General features: G+C 38.4%; 1 protein-coding gene across 1 annotated transcript in view; it reads right to left on the bottom strand.

The window, feature by feature from the left end:
• LOC125483778 (HEAT repeat-containing protein 5A-like) overlaps window positions 1-17,996 on the bottom strand; it is a 45,543-nt gene that overhangs the window by 17,476 nt on the left and 10,071 nt on the right. Inside the window, exons 7-12 of the mRNA XM_048600431.1 lie at window positions 17,166-17,345; window positions 15,858-16,092; window positions 12,435-12,680; window positions 11,474-11,601; window positions 7,508-7,655; window positions 5,589-5,858 (exon numbers count right to left, since the gene is read on the bottom strand). Of these exons, the coding sequence (XP_048456388.1) occupies window positions 5,589-5,858; window positions 7,508-7,655; window positions 11,474-11,601; window positions 12,435-12,680; window positions 15,858-16,092; window positions 17,166-17,345 (1,207 nt within the window). The remainder of the gene's footprint in view (window positions 1-5,588; window positions 5,859-7,507; window positions 7,656-11,473; window positions 11,602-12,434; window positions 12,681-15,857; window positions 16,093-17,165; window positions 17,346-17,996) is intronic.

Below are 17,996 nucleotides of genomic sequence, written 5' to 3'. Positions count from 1 at the left end.
CTGCAGTTCCTACTATCTCCCCCATTTCTTCCATTTACCTTTACTTGTAATATTCTTCATTACCATGTCCTCTACACCCCAATGGACTGTCTTCTCGTTCAAATCTAGCTGTTAGACACACCATTGTTCCGCCATTCTCACACTCCAATCACTTAATCAGAACTACCAATGTCTTTTCTCCACCAGCACTCAGCACCCCAACACCACCACAATCCCCCTACCACCCTCCACACCCTCCAAACGATAGCATAGATGCTGTCCCCTCTCCACACTTCACTTCGGCTCTGACACAGTCACCTAGACTTGAAATGTTTGCTTGCTGTCTCTCTCCATGGATGCTGTCTGTGATTGCCAGCATTCACTATTTTCAGCATTGGTTTCAGTGATGTGCTTTATAAATGTACTGCAATTCCTTCCTTAATTTTTTTGTTATAAAATAACCCTTTTCCCAATTCAGTTCACAATCAAATGAAAAAAATGAAAACTGCAGAATTTACACTTGAAATATTCATCCTTGTTTTCAATCCCTCCATGGCCTTGCTTCTCCCAACTCTAATCTCCTGCAGGTCTCAGTCTCAGAGAGATATCTGGATTCCAATTATGGCATTGAGCATTGCTAATTTTAAATGTTCCACCTTCAATGCCTTTGGCTGTCAAAGTGGAAATCCCCTCTGAAACATCTCTGCCTCTCCATCTCTTTCTCCATTCAGACAATCCTTGAAACATACTTCTTGGACAAAACTTTGTCAACTTTCTAATAGTTCCTCATGTGGTTTGACATCAATTTTTGCTTCATAATACTTGTTTGTTATTTTATGTTAACGACACCATACAAAATGTGTTCTTTCTTTACTCATTTCTTGTTCTACAGATGCAGATACCCGATGATTATTCCCAGCATTTTGAATTGAATTAGCTTTATTGTCACATGTACTCAAATGGGTACAGTGAAAAGTTTACAGTTGCCACATTACAGTGCCATCTTAACTACAAAGGTATCTACGTACAGATGCTCAAGATCAAATTCTTAGGAAACAAAAAAAAGTTAGAAAAGTAAAGAAATAAATAGTCCAGCATTATAGGTCATAGGAATAAATTAGAAAAATAAAAAAGTAAAAAGTTCAGAATATCAATCATTCTGACCCTGTCCATGCTGGCACCTAGCCTAAAGGGAGGCCTCCACTGCCCCACCAACACAGGAGTTGCCACACTTTAGGCATCATCTCTTTGCTGCTGGGCCACTTTTGCGAATGCTGCTGAACCCACACTCGCACCACAACCAACAGTCTCTGGCTCTGCTGCCAGGCCAAGCCGCCACCAGGCCACGAGTCCTACTTTGGCTGCGGATGTTGTCTTGGCAGCACCACCATCTTGAAGAGTCTGCTGCCGCCATCTCTGATCGCTGGAGGAGCTTTCATGCCATAACATCATACATTGGATTTTGTCATGCTACACTATAGGCATCTCCAATGGTTCAGATATGAATTTGCATATGATAAAGGAATATATTATTTCAGTGTATGATATCTGATCATGCAAATCTTCTCAACAATTCACACAGTTAGATTTTAATTCACCAATAATGATGAAATCCTGACAGATAATCTTGAGATTTACGATAGTGCTTCTGACAGCGTGATTATTTAAGTTTGTCAATTTTTTACTTCTATCAAGCTGAAGTGAAGCATATCAGCTGAGAGAAAAACTAATCTCATACAGCTCACAAAAATCTTGTTTCTCGGTCATCGAGTAATGTAGTTATCGGATGCAGGACATTTATGGAACGTGTCTCACTTCCTTAACAATACAGCTTACAATATAGTGAAAATATACTTAACATACTGAAATGAAATCAAAGTTGGAGCCACTTTTGAGGTAGCTTCAGGTATATACCGGATGAATTGCAAACAAACTGCATGATGATTAGCTCACTGAATCAAAGAATGGCTAGAGCACAGAGATAGCATCCAGACTACTGCACCTATTCTTACAGTCCTTGTAGAAACTGATATCTTTTAAAAAGAAATTTGAAATCCTCATGACTAATTTCGCAAGCAAAATGCTGTAGATGCTGGATAAATGAAGGAAAATTTTAAAATGCTGGAAATGCTCAGTGGGTCTGGCAGCACCTGTGGAGAGAAACATATCTCACATATCAAGTTGAAGCTCTTCTAGCAGAACAGCAAGCACTAGTTTATTAAGGAATAGGAACTCTAAACAACAGAAAAAAAAACCCTCATTCAATGTTTAAAATAGAAAATCCCCATCCATGGTTATACTTGACACTGTCCCCTATGGGGAAACTATTCTCCTGGATCAGTCCAAAATGAATCCGATAACCCAATCTCCAGAGGGCTTTCTTCCTTCTCCTTTCTTAAATTTGATAGCTTCCAATCCTCGAACTGGCTTTCACATTAAGGGATAAATTGGAGATTACTCCTTTTTGCTAAAGCTCGACAAATCTTCTAGTTTCATTTAAATTATCAGAAGCCCAGTTTCTGCAATCTGAGCATGAGTTATCACCTACATTCATGAGTAACAAATCATAGGGACAAGATACCTCTATTACTCTGCTGCTTACATTTTCTTGAATCCTTGCAGACTGATCCTGAACATGAGGCTCAATGGTATTTTAAGAAAGCATTCTAAAAGCCAATTCTACAATGACGTCCTATGTACTTTCAAAATCCATTTTTTTGGCAATGTGGATCACATAGGTCTTGTACCCAGGCAGAAAATGCTAATTAGCTAATCTTTAACAGGACATAACTAAATAGTTTCAAGTTAAAATTAAGTTTGGAATTTAAATAGTTTCAAGTAAATCCATTCACAAAATATGACATCTTTATATTGTCCTGGCACTTGGAGACAAGAGCTCATTCACCATCAGTACAGATGCTTGACTATTGTTCATAGGAATGAATACTACTTTTTTTTCTATATAGTGTGGAAAAAGGCCCTTTGGCCCAACAAGTCCACATCAACTCTCAGAATTCCACCCAGACCCATCCCCCCATAACCCCCCTAATCTATACATCCCTGGACATTACGGGCAATTTAAAAAGGCCAATCCACCTCGCCTGCACATCTTTGGATTGTGGGAGGAAACTGGAGCAAACCCACGCAGACACGGGGAGAATGCGCAAACTCCACACACACAGTCGCCCAAGGGTGGAATTGAACCAGAGTCCCCGGCACTGTGAGGCAGCAGTTCTGAGCCACCATGCCGCCTTCTTTCTTCCCAGTTAAAAACGTCCCCATCGTAATCTTTAACAACCAAACCACTGCAGCTAGCTGTCAGCAGAATTCAGAATAGGTCACATGACACCTTCATTCCTCCATTTTATATGAAATTAAAGACAGTTCCAAAACATGACAACCTTATTAAATGACACATGGTACGTTCCTGCAACAGCAACCCACACATTCATTATTTCTCTGTAGCTTAACAAATGTTCTCGTTTCAGGTGCATGTCCTGTTATGGTTTGAAAGCCCTGATTAAATTTGCTTGCACAACATTCAGGCAATGTATTCTACAGCCTAACCACTTGTATAAAAAGCTTTTCCTCATGCTACCTTTGGTTCTTTTGTCATTCACCTACAATGTCCTCTGGTTCTCAATCTTGCACCAAAGGTACACCTTTGTCCTATCTACTCGGTCTACACCACTTACAACAAACATAGGAAATAGGAACAGGAGTAGGCCATTCAGCCCTTTGAACCTGCTATGCAATTCATTATGGTCATGCTGATCACCCAACTCAAAAACATGTTCCTGCTTCCCCCCCCCATATCCTTTGATCCTTTAGCGCCAAATCCTATATCCAACTCCTTCTTGAAATCATGCCATGTTTTGGCCTCAACCACTTTCTGTGTTAGCGAATTCCATGACTTAAACACCTTTATCAAATCTTCCATGAGGAGAGCAGGCCCACATTTCTCCTATCAACCTTAGAACCATTCTCAAATCTTTTCAGCAGTCTCTCTTAATCTTACACCTCCTTTCTAATCAAGAATTCACATCTGTGTATTTTGTACTCTATACTACTACTTACAAATCCCAGAATCCCATAGGCCTTTTAACCACTCAATCAATTTGCCCTGCCACCTTCATGGATGCTGATAAACTTTAGATACCTGCCCAAAGGCAGTAAGTGCTGGCAGGCTATTCAGTAATGTCACAGCTGAGCCTTATGTTTTCTATGAATTCTCGTCAGAGTTAGCTGATAATCAAAAGTATTTGTCTTAGATGATTTTAGACATCAACACTGTGCAAGTTGAGGCTCACTGCAGTTCCCCACCTTATCCCCAGGCAGATATGGGAGTTACTATTCTATCAAGAAGAACTATTGTAAAAGCACCAGGAGGAATTCCTTTGTTTATTGCCGCATTGAACTTGATTGACAAGTTTGTATTCTAAATTGAAATGTTTGTATGGATTAAATAACTTGTCTTCCCAAAATGCATACAGGAACATAATATTTTTGAAATCACAAATATTGAAACTGAAAATTTTAACTGAAAAATACTATTGATTGCTACTGCATTGTTTTACAATAAAAAAAGTGGTAGTGTTAAGGCTCCTTGGAATCTTTTTTCCTTATTCAAAATTAAAAACAAAAACAAAGATCCAGAATGAAATTAAAATATTTAAGTCAGGACACAAGGGATTTACAGCAAATTGGTGCCCATTCAAGCCCAATAACTCAATCTGTTCAATATACTTTGAGTAAGTGTATTATTTCCTTCCCCTCCAGAAGGCACACAAATCTAAGCTGCTTCTTCGTGCATATTATTGGCACAGAGTGCAACAGAAATTAATTCTCCTATTTCAGTCAAATATATATGCTCAACCATGGTCTCAAGTTATTCATGCAAATACAGCAGTCAGCTCAAAGACATACCTACTTGAACAAGAAAATGTTAAGATCGAAATTTTTTTTTATGCATTTGTGGGATGTTGCTAGGTGGCAAGCATTTATTCCCCATCCCTTGTCCCCCTTGAGAAGGTGGTGGCGAACTGCCTTCTTGAACCATTGCAGTCCACCTGCTGTGAGTTGACCCACAATGCCATTAGGGAGGGAATTCCAGGATTCTGACCAAACATTTTTGGCCAAAATGTTTTTAAAGGTCATTTCAAATGCTTCAAAAACAGATTCAAGAGCTAAATTCACTTAAGTCTTCAGAGTTTCCACATTTGTATTATTAGCAAAGTCAAAAGCAAAATGCAGTTGCAATGCTCCAAGTCTGAAACAAAAACAGAAAATGTTAGAAATGCTTAGCAGGTCAGGCTGCATCTTTAAAAGAGAAAAACTCAGTTACCATTTCAGGTCTGCAACTTTTCAAATCCAATTCTGGCAAAAGATCACAATCCTGGAATACTAACTTTTCCCCCCCACAGATGCTTCCAGACCTGCATATTTCCATAATTTTCTGTTTCTCTACGCAAAATCCAAGTGAACTTTGCTTGTGGCAACAAATGTAAATTAGAAAAAGATGCCAAATATAGACATTTATATAATATATATAGATTTTTAAAAATCAACATTTTGAAAACAAAATCGGCTTATAAGTGCGCACAACATACCTGTCGGGGAGCACACTGAAACGAGTTCAGAGAGAATTCCCAGGGCAGCTGCTACTAATTTAACACCATCCTTGGATAACGGTTGAGGCTTTCCGTTGCTCATATGAACACCCACAAGTTTAGGGTTTAATTGTGGAAGCTGACGCACAAGGATAGAGAGAGACAACTCTAGTGTTGCAAAGACAAGGGATTTTCCTGGTACCAGTCCACCAGTGTCACTGCCCTCTCCAAATTCTGGTAGGGTTTCCTTCTCAGCAGCACCATCATCAACTAAACAAAAAGTGGTAGTTGTACATGAAATTAACATTGACACACATTTTGTTGTAATTTTGACATAAAACCTGACAGCTTGATAGATAATTTGGGGCATTCACAGAATCACAAGAGTTGTTACAGTACACGTTCAGACGAAGATGTTCAAGGCTCAATTCATGATTTACGCCAAGTTTGCTGAACACGATGACAATGAACTATAGACACTATAAACGATATATATGCCTGCATGTTGGACAGTCATTGCTAAGATAAGGCAAAATGGGAAATCACGTCTGTGTGTCTTGGGTAGATGGGAGATAGTGACCATGAGGACAAATCCTATTATACAATGCCAAATGGCAATTTGTTTCTCTTATACAAGTTGTAACAAATTATTTCGATCTTACTTTTAAGCAGGGTTATTCAATCATGTACAGTGGCAATCATTCGATGTTGCGGAACATGCCCATGTCTGATCAGCTAAGCACACTTTCATGGATTTGTCATGAGACATTGGTTTATGGTGGTTCACAAGAAAAACAAAAATGAAGCATGCATGCGGACAAACTTCAGAGAGATTCACTGCAGGTTCAGTGGTATCATGAATTACTTTATTGATTAATATTTTAAAGCAACTTATGAAAAAATAACAGATTACTGACTGATGGAGAAAAACTACTCATTACTCCAGTATGAAGAACTCTGAAGTGGTTAAATATGCAATACTGCCTCAAAAATCAGAATTTCAGTCCTCTGCACTTGTATTTGATGGTTGTCTGGGAATGGACATGTACTATAAGTATTTTCAAGTTTGATTATTTGGGCTCAGAAATAGTAATGCTGGCAGATTTTAGCTTTCCACCCCTAAATGTGGCAGAGTTTTCTATGCCAGAGTGGGGCTCCTGAGCTACACCAGGCAATGTTCAAGACAGAGTTGACTTTCATGGCACAGCCCATCATTCTACAACATGGAAGGCTGACATCATAATATGAGAAGGTAACATTCAAGACTGATTGGCACTGTGACAATGCATCTATGGAAAATTAACTGTACAAGTTGCCACTTAGGCAGACACATTACTTGTTCTAAGTTTTCATGATCCTCTCTACCAATAAGTACTCAACTAATTAATAAGTATTCTCATGGCAACCAAAAAGGGAAATGGAGTGGAGAAGAGAACAGGAAGCCATACTCCTTTGAAACAGCTCACTGGAAAGTGCTCTAGTGATCTCAAGTTCTTCGGTATTTAGTTGGTATGAGAATATTTAATAATTGGTAGTATATTTATATTTGGACGCAGAAACTGCTGCTTGAAGTGTGCCATTTTCTATGATAGTGGATGAAAGTGAAACTTAAATTTCAATTACGTCTATGAACTGAAAGTACCATAATGCGGTTTCCACCAAATTTTACCCCTCTTGCTATGTAACAAGACTTTAGTCCCATTCATCATCTCAAACATCCAGTCAAATGAATAAATCACGTGCGAAATAAAGGGCACAGACATGCAGTTCAATTTTTGCATGATGCAATATTCAACTATCAGTTTCTATGTCCATATATAAATGTTACCAAGGTATTGCTACACTTAACAGTTTTAGTGCAAAGGATTTGCTAAGTTTACAAACTTCTTTGCCAATTAATGAAGTCTACCAACACTCACCTTCTGCACTTCTCCGTTTTTCTTTCACATGTTCCTGAGCTGCACGTATAATTCTTTCGACAACATCAATTACAGCCAGTTGAATAAATGGGGACTCGCGTGTCAGTATTAATCGATGCAGAACATTCAACAATTCCACCCCAAGCTCCTGCAAAAAAGAAAAATGGAATTCATACCGATGTCAGTTAAAAAAATGTAAGCATGGAAAATAAAGAAATCTGCCACCCCTCAAGATTTCTCATTGTGCTAAAGGCCAAAATGAATTAAATGCAATCCCAGCATGATAAAGAGCAGTTTATATAGGTGAATAAACTCATCCTACTGGCATGAACTAAAAGAAGCTATTAAAGTTTTTGGAGTAGATCTGTAGCTCGGGTTGCGGGTGTTGAGGTTGGTTGGCCTGCTGAGCTGGTTTGTTGTTTTGTCGCGTTTCAACACATTGAACTCGACCCCATACACATTCCACTACGAAGGAAAACTGGAAGTGAGGCAATCCATCTCAACGGGCCCCAAAGTTTTAAAAACCAGGCAGGAAAACACACTGACGCTTCATCAGAGGCTGCACTGAGGATGTTACCAAGCATGGTAACGAAACGTCTGCAAAACAACAAACCAGCTCGGCGAGCCAACCAACCAAGAAGCTATTAAACTTCAGAATACATAGTAAAGGCAATAATGAAGCCAGGACCATTAGCGAACCAGGACTTATTTTCCCCAGACAACTGAATAGATTAAATTATTATGTATAGGCCGAGATGTTTGCAGCACAGAGAGGGTATTCAGCCCACTGCTCTAAATACAGCTTGAATGTTTGCAATTCAACAGCCTTTCAGGCAGTGAGTGTGAGAGTTGCACCATCCCCTGGGTGAAAAATCTTTTCTCAACTTCCTTACTATTACTATTATGTCAATATTATTATTGGATGTCAATAAGTAAGTCTTCATTTTGAAAGAAGTGAATAATTTTCCTGCTAGAAAAGAAAAATCACTGGGGCCTCAGTACTCAATTAATCTTACAATTGCTTTTTTCAGATTGGTCACGAGGTAGACAACAGCTGTATAGGTCCTTTTCTGTCTGATTTTGCATGAATTGGCCACACCATTTTCTTCCCTGTTTTCTCACAACATACTTCCATTCTTAGAGGCAACGATACAAATTAGATAGCCTTTTCATAGAAACCAGAATCTCTTTGCAATTTTCCTGGAAGAGTTATTCAAGAGCAAGTTTAAATCAGGAGTGCTGACAGCGCACAATGATTTGGGAATGGCATGTAGCCGGTGGAGTGAATGCAGCGGCGGGAGAGAGAAAGATAAGGCAAGGGTCACAGTTTATCCCAATCCAGTGATGAGTAGATGCTAGCATATGTGCACTGCAATCAGGAACACATCTGAGAAGCCATATTCTAATTTAAAAGTTATTGATAAGCCTGTAAACTCTGCAGCCTCAATCAGCAAATAAAATCAAACCAAATGAAACCAGCACTCTCCTAGTTTGGGTCAATCAATTAAGGACTAATCAAAATGTTGAATCCAGTATTTTTGTAGTCTGTAAGATTTAGTAGCGTATCAGATGATCAATTCAACTGAATCATGATGAAAGCGAACTTGAGTCAGTCAAAATAAGAAATACAAATCAGAAACACATTCTGCTGTGCTTCATGATTCCAGATCATTATAAATTTCAAGAAAAACAGGAAAACAGTCGTGCCTACTCTGGGTCAAGAGAATGACATATCAAAGTGAGCCTTGATTTAACTGCTATGGGGAATATAGACTCAAGAGGTTTTAGTACATGAAAGTTGTAGTAGTGTAAAATACAACTTATATGCCCCAAACTCTAAGTAACTGCACCATTAGGAGTAGTACTCCACCTTGAGAGCCTACAATCCAATGGTCTCAATGTGGACTTTACCAGTTTCAAAATTTCCTCACCCCCAGCCTCATCCCATGACCAATCCTCCCTCTTATTCCCGCCTCCTTGACCTGACACAAGGTGTCCATCTTCTCTCACACCTATCCACTCCTCCCACCTCACTGACCAATCCCCACCACTGCCTACCTGCACTCACCTATCACCATCCCACCTACCGACCCAGTCCCACCCCTCCTCTCTATTTATTTCAGAGCTCCCTTCCCCCTCCCCCATTTCTGAAGAAGGGTCCCAACCCAAAACGTCAACTTTCCTGCTCCTCTGGTGCTGCCTGGCCTGCTGTGCTCCACCAGCTCCACACTGTTATATCTGGATCATCAGGGGTGCTATTTAGCCAGTTTTGAGAGCTCTCAGATCTAAGTTAGTCAATCTGTATATGTGCATGCAGATTAGTCGACCATCACTTCAAAAGATTGAGACAGATAACTCCTTCTTGATCATTATCCAGTTACTTTTGCTCTCAATGAATTTGTGGATAATAGCAAAAAATAATTGGGTTCAGCCATGATAGCTGCATGGATTAACATTCATTGGGAATTTTCATGCACAAAGACAATCATGTGGGTCAGGTACTGGAGCAGGATGGCCTTGACTTGAGAAAAAAAGAAAAAGACAGAGGAGAAAAGATCAAAATCAGGTCTGGAACCAATGTATTATGTCAGTTTTAACTTATATTTTGGCTCAAAGACTGAACCAGATTTCTTTGCTTTGCAACTTGTCTGCTGTAAAACAGGAATAACAAGTAATGAAAAGGGTGACAAAACATAATTTAAATTTCTGAAGAAGGGTCTAGGCCCGAAACGTCAGTCTTCCTGCTCCTCTGATGCTGCTTGGCCTGCTGTGTTCATCTAGCTTTACAACTTGTTATCTCAGATTCTCCAGCATCTGCAGTTCCTACTATCTCCGAAACAATTTTAACCCCACTGTGAAGCCTCTTCTAAGGATGCCTACCCTGAAGAAGTTACCCTCCTCCCTCAGGAAAAACCTCAGTGGATCCCCATTTCTGAAGAAGGGTCTAGGCCCGAAACGTCAGCCTTCCTGCTTCTCTGATGCTGCTTGGCCTGCTGTGTTCATCCAGCTCTACACCTTGTTATCTCATAATTTAAATGCATTTAAGTTGTTATTGCGTAAATATGCAAAGACAGAAAACATCCAATGCAATTTTGAAACCAGTAAAAAAGCACTCATGAAATCTGATTAAAGCCATAATAGCCCAAGTGAGTCAGAAGAGGATAGAATGCAGAATACTAAGAACTGCCAATGCTGGACTCTGAGATAACACCGTGTGGAGCTGGAGGAATACAGCAGGTCAGGCAGCATCAGAGGAACAAGAAAGTTGACGTTTCGGGTTGGGACCTTTCTTCAAAAAGGCGTTGCAGTGGGGTGATAACTCAATCCTAGAATGCAGAATAGTTTTCTTGAGTTCGGTGAGAAAAAGCAATTTTTCCTATTTGTTTGGGCAATCCAATGAAACATTAGTCACTTAAAAGTAGGTTTTCATTTTCACTCAGTGGTATTTCACACAGCATACCTGTTGGTCACTCCATTTTTTTTATTCATTCAAAACTGAAAGCACTGGCAAACTATTAATTTTCACTCCTGCCTCAAGATTTCCCAAATGTGATCACATTAACCCTCCAGTATGTTACCCAAACTTTCATTTGCAAGCTTGGGAAAAACAGGATAGTGGCTTGTTTATTTTAGTGGATATATTATTGAGTTAAAATCAATCTCTCAGATATTCATGTTTTTGTATTTTCAACAGGAATAAATGAATTACAATTGAGAGTACAAAGTAATAATTCCCCTTTCTAAACTGGGATAATAAAGTGAATTCTAGAAGTACAAATTCAGTAAGTTTACTGCAGGATGTGAACCCAGGATCTTCTCACCATCACTAAAGGGTGATGAAAGCATATTTATTTAAGCTAAATGAAAAATGGTGAATAAACTCAATAAAGTATTTCATTCTCTTTGAAAAAAAGGAGCAATGCAGAAGTAAACAAAGATTTGATGGAATTTATTTCCATGTAGTACCTGATCGCTTCCTACTTTACAACGTGGCCAAACAACATCCAGAAGTGACTGCAGAGCATTTAAACAGGCTACGATGCTTTCCATTGGTACATCTGGTCGTGGTGAACACAGAAACTCTACGCTGATTCCTGTAATTAAAAAAGTACAACAGCACATAATATTTTTTCAGCTCATTAACTTAACCTAGCCTTTTGCATCAATATTATTGACAAAACCAATTTGTTCATTTGAAACCAAATCAGTCACTATTTTTATAATGAATGGGAACAAAATACACAAACATACTCAGCACACAAGATTACCTGAAGACTTCTTTCCTAACTGTATTACCAGATGGCCCTAGATGTTATGAAATGGAGTAACAGCACTTCTACTGCTCCTGCTCTTGGACCTCCCTTCCCACACCACTGGAACGGCAGTATTTCAAGACCAGATTCGTTTGGGATGGCCAATAAATGCTCATATAGCCAGGAAAGCCCGCGAAACAAGAAATAAAATATTGGTTCTGATAAAACTTCCCTCAATTCCTCTTTTATTTCACCTGCAGAAAACAAACTGGGATGTTTTCCGAGCTTTGTAAATTGAGGCTATTATTGCTACTGTTGCAGATATACCAAATGTGTAAATCTATGCATCAAGTTCTAGATATCTGCTATTTTTCACACTTGTGTTATTGTTTATTTGACAGTACAACTTTTAAAAGAAAAATACAAGAATAGATCATCTCAGGTGCTTTGTTTGTTTTAGCTAACCTTCTAACTAACTAATATATTAACATTTACTTCAAGATGTATTTCTGCTAAGTAAACTTCAGCAAACAATACTGTGATAAAAAAATTCTGTTCAGATTTACAGTGTCTATAGGTTTCCTTCTAACTATAATATACACATATACATATGAAACATATCCTTTAATCCGACCTACAGACAAAAATATTCTTTGACTAAATGAATAACTAACCTAAAATGAGATGGAATCTGTCCGTGTTGACATCTTCTGGAGACTTCATTACATTTGCCAAAGTGGATTCATGACCCATTGTTGGAGTTACAGGTCTGGACAGACGGGAAGAGCCTTCATCTGGGTCAATTACAATAAAACCTGTACTATTCAGCCATAATGCTGTGGCATGAAGAATAGGAGCCCAAGAATTACAATAATGTGGCCTTGCTGCCTCTATGGTCTCTGATGTATAGAATGCACCACCTAGCCATAGAAGATGAAACACATCTGCATTAGCATTTATGACAAGTTTAATGACACTTAACGTTTCCTGAAATTAACTTATTGGTTTGAGGAAAAACTTGAAAAACATTAACTTTATTAGATAAAATAAAGTAAAATTCCAGTAGATAAATTGTAAGAACAAAATTAATGCTTCTAAAAAGGAAGTTTGTTTCCTACGATGGCTCAATGGATGAATTCAATAGGAGGCATGGTATTCTGGCGATCAAACCAAGATCCCAGTTTACATGGTATGTAAGGACTGAGAACTTGGATTCCCTGACATTTTTGATAACATTCTTCATTGCCCATTATCTTAAAAACAGAAAGTGCTGGAAAAACTTTGCAAGTCTGGCAGCATCTTTGGAAACATTTTATGTCCAATATGACTTCTTTTTTCTGTTTTTTTTTCAGATTTTCAACATCTGCAGTATTTTATCTTCAAACAAATGCTCTGTTGATGTCAGACAGCAAACTAAATAATGAGGGATTTTGCAACTAGTAAATTGAATTCAAGTGTCGAAACTGGCCTGCACGTAAAAGTCAGCCACTTTAAGGCACATCAATAATGTGACAAAAAAGAATCCCTAATATTCATATAACCAAGGAACTTAATATATTCTAAATAAGGTGGGTCAGGATAAATATGAGAGCAATATTTCTCCCTCATGTCAAGAATTTTCTGCATCTTTATGTCAGTTGCTTCTTGCTAAGCTTACTATTGCATGAATATTACACTGATCCCTGTACCCGATCCAAGTGATTATTCAATTCACGTCAGCCTTGTTCGAGGTGGTGACAATGGTCCTGAATCTGTTTCTCTTGGACATCTAGAGATGACGCATGCATTTTCTTCCTTGCAAAGGATCTATTTTAGAACCAGAAGTCATGCAAGTTCACGTAATCATCCAGCCAACTCAATATAAACTGGATATTAGGGTTTAAGGAGCATTAATACTTACAAATTTCAACAATCCTCCAAGCACTATGCAATCGTATCACAATCTAGTTACTAGACAATGAGATTTGACAATTTAAAAAGAAACATTGACAACATATTTTTCTCTTGCTTCAGCAGGTGGCTCTTTACCAGGCATGGTTGTCACAATGTCAGCCTGTATTTAACTGTATTTGACAAAGGATACTAAACAAGCTGGATCTTGTTCTCACCAGGAGGCTACTTGTTTTGAAAAGAAATTACTGATAAGAAATAAGCAAGTGGAGCAAAACTGACGATCAAAATTAACCCCACCTCCTCAATCCAACACGCCCAAGCCATTTGTACTGTCCAACATGCTGGCTCAGTGAAGGTCAACCAACTATGCAGAAAATGAGAATTGGAATGAGACGTTTTGTTTTTAATAGGCTTATCAACATTTGACACATTGATCCATGACAGGAAACTTCAGTAATTAGAACAGAAAATGCTGGACACACTCAGTATGCCTGTGATTTAACATTTCAAGTCTGTGACCATCCTCCTGATGAAATATCACAAACCTGAAAGATGAACTGTTTCCTATCTCCAAAGATAATGTCTGACATGCTAAGTATTTCTAACATTTTCTGTTTTTATTTCAGATTGCTAATACATATAGTAGCTTGCTCTTCTGATAGAGGAAACTTCAAACTACAAATGTAAACAGGCTTCAAGTCAAAGGTCATAAAGGTATCGAGAAACGTTGTGCAGTATTGAGTCATGCAGACAGGGAAGTGCTGAGATTTGTTCCCTGGTCTCTGCAGATTTCACTATAGGCAGAAGTAGCAATATTAAGATTAGCCTGATTAATTTAAAATAAGGACAAAATCAGTTACAAAGTGCCCTCTGGTTTCAATGCCTTTTCTTTGTGGAACTAGGACAACAGCTGTATTTTACAGAATTGCACTCAAAGTCAACATCAGGGCTCATATAAAGGGATATGTGTCAAAGAGCTGCTGTTAGCCAGTCCTTTCAGACAAAGAAGGAAATGTTAAAAAAATTTGGCAAGTGTAGAGGAGCCCTAAATTATGGTTAAGGTAGAGCAAGGAGCCATGGTACATTTAAAACATTTTAACTTAGAAAATAGAATAAGTATTCCTGCCTGGACTTTATTTTTTGGTTTTAGTACTTTTCAATCTTATTGATGACAACATTTTACAATGCTAAGCTTTACAGTTAAAATCAAAATAGGACTGTGCTGTAGGGACACAGTCCACCAAAACACAAACTTCTGGTGCTCTAGAGTGGCAAGTTATGGCAATTTGCCAGCATCCTCCACTCATCTTGACTTCATGATCCAACTAATGCTGCTTTGGCAAAGCACCGAGTTCATAAAGAAGGAATATCATTACTTCATTTCATTTCTTAGCAGCCAGCTTCAGAACAGCATTGGTGAGTCCAGAGAAGGCCTTGCCTATCCTTTCAGCTGAGGATAGTTTAGGGGGAAAAAAGTTACCTTCTCAAAATATACCTTCTATAAAGATTCAGAGTGGCTTTCAACACTCCTCTCAAAACACATCAAACTCTACATTATCAGATGCTATCAATTAGAAAATTGACTGGGTATTATTAAGATGCAGCACTTAAGTGCAATATCCAGTGCAACAGAGATGGGACTGTGATTGAGTTTTCAATGTCACATAACTTTAGCTTTCTTTTCATTCATTCATGTGGGTGTTGCTGGCTGAGCCAGCATTTATTGCCCATCCCTTATTGCCCAGAGAGCAGTTAAGAGTCAACCAGATTGCTCTGCGTCTGGAGTCACATGCAAGCCAGACTGGGTATGGATAGCAGTTTCCCTCCCTAAAGGACACCAGATGGGTTTTTCCTGACAATTGACAATGGATTCATGGTAATCATTAGACTCTTAATTCCAGATTTTTGTTGAATTCAAATCCCACCATTTGCATTGGAAGAATTCAAACGCAGGTCCCAAGAACATTACCTGGGTCCCTGGATCAACAGACCAGCAATAATACCACTAGGCCATTGTTTCAGTTGCAAGGCGAAGCAGTCTGTGCTATAGTAAATTGCGTTTATAGCAAAAAAGAAATAAATTGGATCGCTATTCACATGAACATCTCAAGTCGCTGAAACTTAGTTAGGTCAGAGTTCAGCAACATTGATATACTTAAGCAAAAAGAAACTAGCATCCTCCAAAAAAAATTCAATAACCTGACCTTCAGCTGGAAGCTGATTAGCATATTCTGGAGGCAAGGTGAGAAGGGCATAGTCCTGTAGAGCAGCCAGCCAGAGTTTACTCAGTGTTCCCAGTTCTAATTGGACTAAATTGAGAAGACCTTCTGCAATTGTAATAGCATCCTTCGAGCCACCAGCAGCAGACCTCTCAACCTTCAAGAATTGCTTCTGCTTTGGAGCACACACCTTTTGCCTTTCCATAGTTACTATATAAACCTGACAGAAAACATAAAAATGTTAACCAAACATACAAATGTTGAGATTTTTCAAAGACAGATTCTATTTGGTTAGAATAAACAATACGGGTGCTACTACAAATTTGTCAGGAAATTACGAACAGGTGCAAAAAAAAGATAGACTAGTTATGAGGAACTTAAAATTACAGAAATACTAACAGGGATAGTAATAATGCAAAAGATGGAAAGGGGGAAGAGTTTCTGAAAAAATTTCTGTATCATCTTGTTTACAGCAGATGAGGAAGAATCTGCTTCTGGAAATTAGGTAAGTCAAGAGTCAATAGGAAAATATTTATGGGCAGTTATCAGCTCTCATCATGGCGTCACAAGGTTTAAGCAAACTACGGAAAAGATAAAGAGAAATCTAGAGTTAAATAATTAATTGGAATGGGTGGGGACTCAATTTCAGTTTGCTGAGAAAAGATCCAGACCAAGCAAATTTGAGTCATGTACTGCAAGAGAGCAATTGCCTTTAAAGAGGATATGGCTTGCTTAAAGTTGAACAATGTTGCCACAAAGGGGAAAATGTAAAAAAAAATGAGGCTTCATGATGATGTAAGAAACAGAGATCAAGAAAAAGTTAAATAAAAGGTGCATATGACAAATGTCAGGTTGATAAATCAAGTCAGAACAAAATCAAATATAGAAAGTACAAACAGGAAATGAAGCAGGAAGCAAGAAGGCCAAAGAGAAGTATGAGAGGAGACTGGCAGTTAAAATGAAAGTGAGTTTGCTATAGAAATAGATGCAAAAGGGTAATAAGGACTGGGCTGAGGTAGATGAGGGGCCAAAAAGGGGTACTTATACATGAAAGCAGACATTTATCTAAAAGTATGAAATCGGCACTTTATAACTATCTTTTCAAAGAAGAATGATGGTGCCAAAGTCATGGTCAATCACTCCTTGAATATCAGGTTTCTAGAATCTATTTGTGCAACAATCTTCCATTTTATCAAACCACTATGCCTTCATGATGAATTGATTACTCAGGTCATGACACCTTCAAAAGTGTACCAGAAATATATTTCGAAGTTTGCACAATACGTCACATACTTCTGCCCAAGCTTTCAGTACAGCTAGAGTCTCCATTGTTGAGGTACTTTCATTGTACAGTTTATTCTGTGCTTCCTGCCCAGCTTGTACTTTGCTCAGGGATGTTGCCAGAAGCTGATGTACTCTTCGAAGATCGTTCAGGTCACTCACAACTCCACTTCCAATCCAAGCACTGCAGACCTAACAGAGAAATTAAAAGAAATTTTTAATTTGATCTCAATGACTGCACTGGCCCAGAGAATTCCATTTGGCGTGGAGATAGAATCAGCAAGACTGGTAGTATGTGTGGAGGGAGATACCGAGTTAATATTTTGAGATCAAAATGCCACTTCAGAATGGAGTTTGCAACAATTCTGCAGAAGTGACATTGGACTTGAAACGTTAACTCTGCTGAGTTGTTTCCAATATTTTCTGTTTGCATTTTAGATTTCTATCATCTGGCTTTTCTTGAGCATTGAGATGTCAGTTAACCAGGTACTTCTTCATGGTCTGGAAACTATTTCAGAGAGAAAAGACTAAGTTTCTAAATGAACCTAATTCAGAACATATGGTCACATTGTCAGAGTACAGCAGATGTAGACACCATCTATAAGTACTGGGAAATTAAGGCCTGCATAATGAATTAAATTAGATTGCAGTTAGAGACTATTTTTTGTATTTTCATTAAAACAAAAGTCCATCAGGTAATCACAATTCATTTGATAAGTCTAAAGACTGTTTATCCAGCTGTCACAAAATCAACATGACTATGATTTCATCTTCAACTCAATATTTTTATCCCTTAATTTATCTGAAAATAGATTCATGAGTAGAGACCAACAATTACTTACT

The sequence above is a fragment of the Rhincodon typus genome, chromosome 8, assembly GCF_021869965.1.
Source record: "Rhincodon typus isolate 14 chromosome 8, sRhiTyp1.1, whole genome shotgun sequence".
Classification (NCBI taxonomy): domain Eukaryota; kingdom Metazoa; phylum Chordata; class Chondrichthyes; order Orectolobiformes; family Rhincodontidae; genus Rhincodon; species Rhincodon typus.
The sequence above is the reverse complement of the archived record's forward strand: the minus strand, read 5'-3'. Positions and strand labels throughout refer to the sequence as shown.